The following is a 10,383-nucleotide window of genomic DNA, read 5'->3' as shown; positions in this document are numbered from 1 at the left end:
TTCAGCCCTACGAGTCCACAGCGAACCTCACAGCATCCCACCCAGACCCATCCCCCGAATCTACACCTTCCTGAATTAAGCATGACCAAACCACCTAACCTGCACATCTTTGGACTATGGGAGGAAACCCATGCAAACACGGGGAGAATGTCTGCGCGGAGTCTGCACAGATGCCAGAGGCTGGAATCAAACCCGGGTCCCTGGCGCTGTGAAGCAGCAGTGCTAACTGCTGTGCCACTGTGTGTCATCTAGGCTAATCATGCATTACAGGTCAGTTATCTCAGTCACAAGATATCAAAGCTAAGAATGTATCCATTTCTTTCGACCTTCCCACAAATTTCATGACACATCTCTCTGATAGTTTCCTGGATCATAATCCACCTCAGTGCTTGTGTTATGAAAGATCAACAGAAAGTTACTGCTGTCTGCAGCAACAAGAACAAAACCATACTCTCAGTTTCGCAAACCTTGAGTGGGACGGAAGTTTCAAAGCAATGCAATTTATGAAGAAGCAAGGTGTATTATTCAAGCAGGATAGAGCAATCTTTTATTTCTAGGAAAGGGAATGAATTGATTTATAAGTGAGCTTTGTTATTCCAGTGGGATGCATACCTAAAGTGTTCTCTGGGCAGCGCAATTCATCCAATATAAATTTAAAAAAGCCATACCAACACAAGCACTGTAAATTCAGCAGAATTACAGGTCACAAAAGGTATACATGAACTGCAGACTTACAGGCCGAGCCAATGTCTGATGCTCAGAATTATTTGGAAATACAGGAACAGGAGTACACGCTGATGTTGGTGGTTGTAAATGCTCTTGAGGAAATTTTAAATCTAGGAAAGGAAAAACCATCCTCAGCACTAAGTCTTTCGTCCTCTATCTTCCTGAAGACACTGATCTACAAAGTTCGCCATGAGTGGCATCAGCATTCTGCTATTTAACACAAGGACCCCTTTTCAATACAACAGTAAGTAAATTCAATAGTTGATGAGAAAGGACATTAAGCTCAGAACCTCTTTTCCACTCAATCACTGGACTGAACTAAATTAGTTGGCAAGATTGCAATGGATTGTTTAGTCAGACTCAGGATGCTGAAGGAGCTGAGTCGGGAGGGGAGATAAAGGAGCAGTCTGGTAGTTTATCAGGAAGGTCGTCCCCTGAAGGCACTCAACTGACCGCTGCTTAAATAAACGGTACCTAGACACTGAGCAAAAGCAGGATGAGAATCACCTTTGTTAAGCCTCTGTCAAACCGACTGTTGCCAATTCTTGGCTAAGCTCATGCATGAATGCTGTTTGTACTGAGTAGCTAACAGCTGCTGCCTCACACTTTCTGGAAAGTATTAGCAGAAAACCAGGCATGGGTTTAAAGCTTTTCCTCCTCTCAAACATAAACCCACATAATTTAACGCATTCTCTGAAATTTAATGTGTCTTTTAAAAGTACAAGTCTACTTTACACAAGTAGATAAGAATTGGATGATGGTTTACATAGTGGGGACTCTGAGAGAATGTTGTTGTTATAACACTCACTTACCCCCACTCACTGACACCTCTAATCTAACTAATTGAGAGACTGAATATCTGAGCCTAAAAAGAAAGGGTTAGAGTGAGTGACATTGGAGAGAGGTCCAGAGGGTGTGACTGTTCGGGAGAAGAACTTTTTGGGGGGGGGAGAGAGAGAGACAGAGTGACTATTGGATAGAAACCCAGAAAGAAAGGGCGAGAGAGAATAATCAGTTGAGAGAAGTCCAGAGAGCAGAAACTAGTTGAGTGACCCAAAGAGAGAGAGAATGTAACATACAGACAGTGGTCTGGACAAAGTAAGCTCCCAGATAGTGAGAGACCTTCAGGGAAGGATCCGTGGGCAGAATCATAGAACTTTTCAGCACAGCAGAAGGCTTTTTGTGCACTGGCCCCTGAACAAGCTCGTCCCATTCTCCAGCCCTGTGTCCATAGCTCTCTGTATTCATCATGTTCAAATATATATTCAGCTCTCTTAAATATCCTATGGAATCCACCTCCATCCCAGGCACCGCATGCCAAATACCTCTGATGCTGCTTGGCCTGCTGTGTCCACCTAGCTCGACACCTTGTTATCTCACATGCCAAATCCAAACAAGTCTCTGAGTAAAGAAGTTTCTCCTCATCTTACGAGATAATAAAATGTGAGGCTGGATGAACACAGCAGGCCCAGCAGCATCTCAGGAGCACAAAAGCTGACGTTTCGGGCCTAGACCCTCCATCAGAGAGGGGAATGGGGTGAGGGTTCTGGAATAAAAAAAATTTCAGAACCCTCACCCCATCCCCCTCTCTGATGAAGGGTCTAGGCCCGAAACGTCAGCTTTTGTGCTCCTGAGATGCTGCTGGGCCTGCTGTGTTCATCCAGCCTCACATTTTATTATCTTGGATTCTCCAGCATCTGCAGTTCCCATTATCACTGATACAACTTCTCCTCATCTTACTCCTTGTCCTCTCGCTGACAATCTTGAAAATGTAACTCCTAGTTGCTGATACACTAAATGGTAGAAACAGAATACCTCCTTTACCCTGTCAAAATTGTTCTAAAATTTGAATACCTTGAAAGGGCAACACTTTGTCTTCTCTGCTGTAGGGAGAGTGAGTTCAATTTCTATGATCTTCTATCTAATTTCTGTCATTCCTAGTGTCATTTGCACTCTCTCCAGGGCTTTAATACCTTTCCTTAAATAAGGAGCCCGGAACTGAACACTATGTTCCAAATATGATCTGACAAATGATTTAATATGACCAATGACGTAGTATTACTTCCCTGCTTTTATGCTGTATACTGTATTTACACAGCTCACAGGTGCATAACAGCTGTCAACATCATTAAAGACACATTGCTCCCTGGTTATGACCTCCTAGAACCTCTTACATCAGGCAGAAGACACAGAAACCCAAACACATGCACAAGCTTCAGAAACAGCTTCTTTCCGGCCATTATCAGACTGATGAATGGACTCTGGACTCTAGCCTCAAATAACGCAACCTGCAATGAAACCTGTATGCCTCTAATTCTTTTTGATCTGCTTGCCTGGCCACTTTCAGAGAATTCTGCACTTGAATCCTGAGGTCCCTCTGCTCCTGTGCTCCCTTTAAAGTTGTATCATTCAGCCTGTAATGTCTTTCCAGGTTTCTTCTATCAAATGTGTTACTTCACATTTGTATGCATTGACATTCATCTGCCAGGCATTTGCCCAGGTTGCCAAATTGGCATTGTCTCCCTGATGTCACTCAACGTCATCTTTACAATTTGCAATTCTCTTAGCTTAGTATCCTCTGCAAATATAGAGACTTTGTCCTCAGCAACCATCTCAGCAGTCAATTATATCAATCAGAAAAGTCAAGAATCCCTACACTGATCCCTTGGAAACATCATTGACAACTTGTCTTTAGTCTGAGAAATACCCATCTATACTTACCCTCTGTTTTCTATCATTTAACATACAGAGTGGTCAAGAGAGAGAAAATAACTGATAGAAAGTCAATGATCCAGACAAAGTAAGCTATAAAGAGAATGGAGGAGCAAATTACTGCAGATGCTGAAATCTGTACTGAAAATAACAAATGTTGGAAATCACGGCGGGTCAGACAGCATCCATGGAGAGAGAACAAGCTATTGTTTTGAGTCTAGATGATTCTTCATCAGAGCCCTGATGAAGAGTCGTCTAGACTCCAAATGTTAGTTTGCTCTCTGTCCAAGGATGGTGTCTGGCCCACTGTGACCTCCAGCATTTGTTGTTTTCAGTAAGCCATACAGAGAGATTCACAGGAAAAGAATAAATCGTAATGAGAGACCAAGAATGACCCAGAGAATGACCGATACACTGACAGTCTATGTCACTGATCCTAACCCCTCCATGGTGTACCTCACTGTCCTCCCAACATGTAGCAGCTTTAATGTTTATATTTGCATTTATCTGCCCAATTGCGTGTAAGTACTCCTTTGTAACCTGTGGCACAGTGGCTCAGTGGTTAGCACTGCAGCCTCACAGCACCAGGAACCCTGGTTCAATTCCAGCCTTGGGTTACTATCTGTGTGGAGTTTGTACATTCTCTTTGTGTCTGCATGGGTTTTCTCCCACAGTCCAAAGATGTGCAGGCTAGGTGGATTGGCCATCCTAAATTACCCATAGTGTTTAGGGGGATGGATCTGGGTGGGATGCTCCAAAAGGTGGGGTGGAATTGTTAGGCCGAAGGGCCTGTTTCCACACTGTAGGGAATTTAATCTCTTAAAAAAAACCTGCATTGGAATTTGTGTTTTACATGTCTGCAGAGTTCAATTTATAATTGTTTCCTATATCCAGCTCATTCCTATGAAATGGAAATGGTATTGACCACCCTCTCTGCATTACTGTCAGGATAAGGATTTGAATACTTAGTACTGAGATGGAGGAAATCTTCATTCAAAGTTTGCAAATATTCCGTATTATCTATAAATTCATTCAGTACCTTGTTCAAACATATTCTCCACCCGTCATGGTCGTATTATTCGATGTTTCGTTTCTAAATTAATATTTCCTGTTTAATATTGTCCCACTTTCTACTGGAAATGTCCTCACCTTGCTTTTAACATAATTTATATGGACAATGAGGTATATAATTGAGATTTTATTTGTAATATTTTATAACTTCAATGCTCATTCCCTTTTCCACTACTAAACCCATTCATTAAACTGCTAGAGCAGATAAAGAGTATTATCTGTAATACTCTTTACGTTTTTTATCCAAGAATTGATGTGATGGATAGCTAATGGGTTCAATATTGTTAATGGACGGACTTGTTCTATTTTTTACATTTAAGCATATCAAATATCACCACAGGACCAGGTGCATTAATTGTATGTTCTATTTTTACAATGCATCCTATACGCGATGCAATATTTGATATTTCCTACAGTATAGCGTACAACATTATAATTCCATAGGATTTGGTATATTGCATATTATATTTCTTTAGGGTGTATTACACTGTAATGTAATGAATATACAAGATGCACCAAGGATAGCCTCTTACAGGAAGTGACGCTCATTAGATGCGCCTGGATGACTGATTTCCGGCGGGGCCTTGGGTACACGGTACTACACCTTACCCGGCTCTGGGGCTTGGGCTCCTTCCCCGTCCTGGGGAGGGGGGGCGGAAGAAGTGAATGGGAATCATGTCAGATCCTTCTGCGGCGAGTAATGGAGGTGAGGGGTCTAGGGTCGGTAAGGAAGTTGTGTGTGTGTGTTTGTGCGCGTGTGCGTGTGCGCACACGTACGGGGACGGACACTTGTGAATTGTGAAGGTGGTGAATCAATTCCAGTCTAGAATCTGAAATATATTTGTTTAGCCACAAAGCAGTTGGAGTCTCAACCTGTCTGTCTCGAAGGATGGTAGATCACACAATCTCACAAGACTTTAAAAGTATTTTCATGTTCATTTGCTGGAACCAAAGAGGATTATGGACTAAGTGCTGCAAGGTGGGTTAAGCTGGGTAACTGTATTTGTACTAAATGGCCTCATTCTGTGCCATAAGACAGATAGTGCTGTCCTGACTGCTCAGTGACAGAGTAAGCATGTTTAAAAAAAACTGTTGAGGTAGTTAAAAATTTTTAACTGAAGTGATGTTTTCTGTAAAATATGCTGAAATGCATAAATTACAACTATGTAATTTTCAATGCCAGCTAAAACTCTTCACTGAAATGCTCAAGCTGATTATACCCCTGTTGTTGTCACCATCCATTTCAATTTCTTTCAAAACATTTATTCATTACCCCTCTAAATGAGTTGTTTTGATTTTGGTTTGTAGTTACATTCTCTGGGTTTTGTAGAATGAGAGGTGATCTCATTGAAGCAGATAAAATTCTGACAGGGTATGGGCTGACAGACTGTTTCTCCCTGGCTAGGTGGTGAAAATGTAATCCCATGATAAGGAGTTTATGAATGAGATGAAAAATTCCTTCACTTTTGCAGAAGCTCAAGACTGATTTTAGCTAAGTTTTTATTGGTTCAGAAGAAACTGCAGATTTTTAGAATGTGAGGAAAGAAATTGTAATATGAGAAACAGATATGCTAAATAAATGTCTTTGTTTTGTTTTGTAGATCAGAATACTGATGTGAAAACAGAGAGTAATTCTCTTTCTTCAGGGGTTGCTGACCATGTCAAGGAGCTTGCAAACAATGCTTATCAGGCTTACACTGTAAGTATTACATTATAAAGAGTTACCATGAAATCAAGTTTCATGGGCCAAGACAATTGCAATATTTCTTTTCTATTAATTCCGTTGATTGAATTTCATGGCCAGTTAATTTTTGTTCCAGGCTTTTGAGTTGTTACGATTAGCATAGTCTTCCACGCTGTTCGTGTCAATAGAAAAAGACACTTCCATAAACAGCTGTGTGTCTTCTATAATCTGAAACTTAATGCCTGAAGTGTGATATGCAAGGGAATAACATGGTACTGTTATTCTCTACACCACTGAATAGGAAATGAATTGAGCTCCTTTTTCTGAAACTTAACACAGGTAGCAGCAGTTAGATTTATTTCCATGTAAATAACACCGAATTAAATGATCATAAGTAATGATATTTGCACATATTGTACTATATCATAAAGTTGTTCTTCAGGATTTTTTGACCAAATGATCATAATGTAACATTTTCAGCAGTTTCCTGTTGTTTGCTGTTATTGTTACAATGTGATAATGGGTCAAGAACAAGACAGTACACGCATGCGCATGTACACATGCTGTCATCCAATTTTGAGTCCTGGTAAGAAGAAAAAAAATTGGTGGTTCTTGTAGTGTCTGTAGTGTCCTCATCTGCTGAGTCAGGACACCTGGGTTCAAGTCTGCTCTAAGAGGTGTGTGATAACATCTGTGACACATTGAGTCAAAATTTCTAAAATGGTAATTGTTGAAGTTAGCTTGTTTTCTATTTCAATAGAACGGAGTATGGGAATTTACAGTTTGAGGTATGACAGAAATTTCCAGCTGTTATCAGGATGACAGGATTCAATGTGCTCGCTCCTTGTTTACCGAGTGCACCAGTCGGTCTATTTCATTTGTTTCCCCTCCCCTAACAGCATCTTACATACTGTGATTTATTAAAACTGCATCAGTGTTTATTTGGATGTATGAACTATGAAGTTCCAGAAAATTGTTTGCTGCAAACAGCGGTTGATTTTATATACATTTTCTTAATTTTGCCGTAGTCCGGACAGTTTGACGCTTGTCTGCAATATCTGGGTCATCTGCAAGAGCTGAACAAAGATGATTACAAAATATCTCTGAATAAAGCGGTGGCAGAGTTCTACAAAAATGGACAGACTTTGACAGATACCTTAAGGCAGACTCTCAACCTGTTGAAAAATCAGGTAAAACTGATAAACCGTAAATGTTTTAAGAGATACCAAGGTGTCGAATTGTTTGAACGCAGCAGGCCAAGCAGCATCAGAGGAGCAGGAAGGCTGACGTTTTGGGCCTAGACCCTTCTTCAGGTCTAGGCTCGAAACGTCAGCCATCCTGGTCTTCTGATGCTGCTAGGCCTGCTGTGTTCACGCAGCTCTGCACCTTGATATCTCAGATTCTCCGGCATCTGCAGTTCCTACTATCTCTGAAACAATGTTGTTTTAACTCTGTGTATTCTGTATGAGATGTTAGTAAAGAATGTCCTTTGAGACAGCCTCCCCAAAAAGGCCTTTTTGTTTTAAAACAACATCTCAATGCATGATTTAATGGGGTACTACAGTATAACAACTGCAGCCATAATTGCTGAATCACATCTGGTACCTTGCATCAATTATTACTTTTCATCCAGCATCAAATGGTTTTTGCCATTTCCTAATTCATACACTTAATAATTTTAAACTCTTCACCACGTGGTTAATTTTCCCCTGTCAGTTGATGTCATCTGTGTACTCGACCATTTAAAATTGCAAAATTGTAACAGAATTAGGCTAGACGTAGCAATGTATAGAGCTGGATGAACACATCAGGCCAAGCAGCAACAAAGGAGCAGGCTGCTTGACCTGCAGTGTTCATCCAGCTCTACACCTTGTCATCTCACATTCTGCAGTTCCCGCTTTCTCTGAAATAGAATTAGACTAGTCAGTTTGTTTTGCCATTGTCATGTAAGTTCCTGTTTAAAGCTGAGATGTGAAGGAATTTAAGCTGTGAAGGCCTAGAGTCTTTGGAATGCCCTTCCCCAGAGAGCAGTGGAGGCCAGGTCATTAAATAAGAACCGAAATAACTGCTGATGCTGTAAATAACGGAGTTAATTCTGGTTTGCTGCAGTGTTCCAGCGAAGCTTAATGCAAGCTGGAAGAACAACGCGTCATTTTCCACTTGGGGACCCTGCAGCTCTCCAGACTCAATATATCGAATTCAATAATTTTAAGGCCTAATCTCCCATGCCATAGCTTCCCCCACCGCCCCCCACTCCAACCCCAGACACCAGGCCTTATCACAAAGCCTGCCATTGCACACTACCTATTGTTATGTCATTAACAATGCCCATTAACAGCTATTCACCCTCCTACCCAGAACGTTAGCAACTCCTTTGTCTACCCAACTGTTCTTGTCTCTCTCTGGGCTCTATCCTATAGTTTACTCCCTACACCATCCCACTCACTATTTTCTGCATGAAACCTACGTTTTCCTAACTGCTGTCAGTTTTGAGGATGGGTCACTGGACCTGAAACGTTAACTCTGATTTTTTTTTTTTTCTTTGCAGCTGCTGCCAGACCTGGTGAGCTTCTCCAGCAACTTTTGTTTTTGTGCCAGGTCATTGAATATGCTCAGGGCTATATTAGACCCTCTTTTGGTTGACGAGGGGGCCTAAGATCAAGAGATAGTCAGGAAAGTGGAGTTAAGGCAACAATAAGATTAGCCCTGATTTTATTAAATGACTGAGGAGCCTTGAGGGGCCAAATGGCTTTCTCTTCTTATTTATTGTGCCCATATCTCTCTTTAACTGAAACTTCCAATCTTATTTTGTATCCTTTTAATTGATTTATGCTATTTGCAAATACTCAATCATTTCAAAGGAAATTCTATTAAATCTCTGCCTCAGTAGTCAAAAAGTAAAGAACTTTTATGGTAAATTAACATTTTCTATATATCACATACGCTTGATTTTTTTTTCCCCCCACTGATGATCACCCTAAATTGCTTCCTTGTTGGATCAGGCTGGCATAATTTTTAGCCTTTTTTGATAATACTCTGCAAAAGAAAATCTTTTCAGTTTACCCGCTAGGAAGATGAGGAGAGGCTGAGGGAGATCATTTTGTGACCAAAATTAATAAATAACTAATTGGTGGCAGTATTGGAGGGCACGGTGAAGTGCTGGAGAGTGTTTTGAGGTGGTTGGACTGTCAGAGGTCAGAGAGTGGATGGGACACAGGCTATGGTAAGCACAATGTGAGAGTGGGAAGAGAATGATAAGGAAGATTACTGTACGAGACTTCTCAGTACTTCAAGAATTCCTATCTAGATGCAAATTGAAAATGAGAGAATTTATTTAAAGTGCTCATTTGGGTGACTGAGGTCTGTTAAATTGTTTTAGGTCCATTCCACAGTTGAAGAAATGGATGGACTGGATGATGTTGAGAACAGTATGCTTTATTACAATCAAGCAATCATTCTTTACCATCTCCGCCAGTACACTGAAGCTATATCAATTGGAGAAAAACTCTACCAATTCATAGAGCCTTTTGGTAGGTAGTTCTTGTTCCACTCTACTTTCTAGTTAAATATATATCAAGAGTATTGACTTAGTCATGGTGTTTAAATATTTGTGTTCTGTTAAATGCTTTTACTGTCTTGTGAAAAGCTGAGGACTGAAGTGTTAATATGAAAATGTCAGCACAGTCCTCATGTCTAGGAAGTAATTCCCAATCTATTTAAAGTTTCTCCCCCTGGGCTAGTACTAGTTAAATTGCCTCATTTCTTGATGTTGTTATATCAACCTGTTCGAACATCTTATGACCCATCTCCTGAAGTGGCTGGGACCTGAACCCAGGCCTCTGGCTGTGAGATAGGGACATTACCACTCCATTACAAGAGTCTTAACTTGCTAACTCTAAGGTGGTTTTTCACCTTACTTGTAAGTTGTGTTATATCCTCTCAAATTCTAAACACTTCCTAAGTTACTGCATTTGTATAATGTGTTCTGCTTTAGGATCCTTCAGTTCATTTTGTTTCAACCTTTTCTAATGCCCCAGTTTCTCAGATGCTTAATCTCAGTCCTTGGTTGAGTTCCCCTGTTTTTGAAGCAATTCTTCTGTGGTTAGATATTTATCCTCAGTAGGTGACCATTTTATAACAGGTAGGACTGGATCAGACATTTTTACAAAGCCTGAAATTTGTACTCCAGT

General features: G+C 40.7%; 1 protein-coding gene across 2 annotated transcripts in view; it reads left to right on the top strand.

Annotated features, from left to right (window-relative positions):
* The first annotated feature begins 5,075 nt into the window (after positions 1–5,075).
* cnot10 (CCR4-NOT transcription complex, subunit 10) overlaps positions 5,076–10,383 on the top strand; it is a 31,731-nt gene continuing 26,423 nt past the window's right edge. For both annotated transcript variants that reach the window (XM_048529246.1, XM_048529245.1), the window contains exons 1-4: positions 5,076–5,215; positions 6,111–6,208; positions 7,222–7,383; positions 9,573–9,723. In XM_048529246.1, coding sequence (XP_048385203.1) covers positions 5,176–5,215; positions 6,111–6,208; positions 7,222–7,383; positions 9,573–9,723 — 451 coding nt within the window. In that variant the 5' untranslated portion in view covers positions 5,076–5,175. The remainder of the gene's footprint in view (positions 5,216–6,110; positions 6,209–7,221; positions 7,384–9,572; positions 9,724–10,383) is intronic.

Source organism: Stegostoma tigrinum, chromosome 5 (genome assembly GCF_030684315.1).
Source record: "Stegostoma tigrinum isolate sSteTig4 chromosome 5, sSteTig4.hap1, whole genome shotgun sequence".
Taxonomy (NCBI): Eukaryota; Metazoa; Chordata; class Chondrichthyes; order Orectolobiformes; family Stegostomatidae; genus Stegostoma; species Stegostoma tigrinum.
This window is presented reverse-complemented; position numbering and strand designations above follow the sequence as displayed.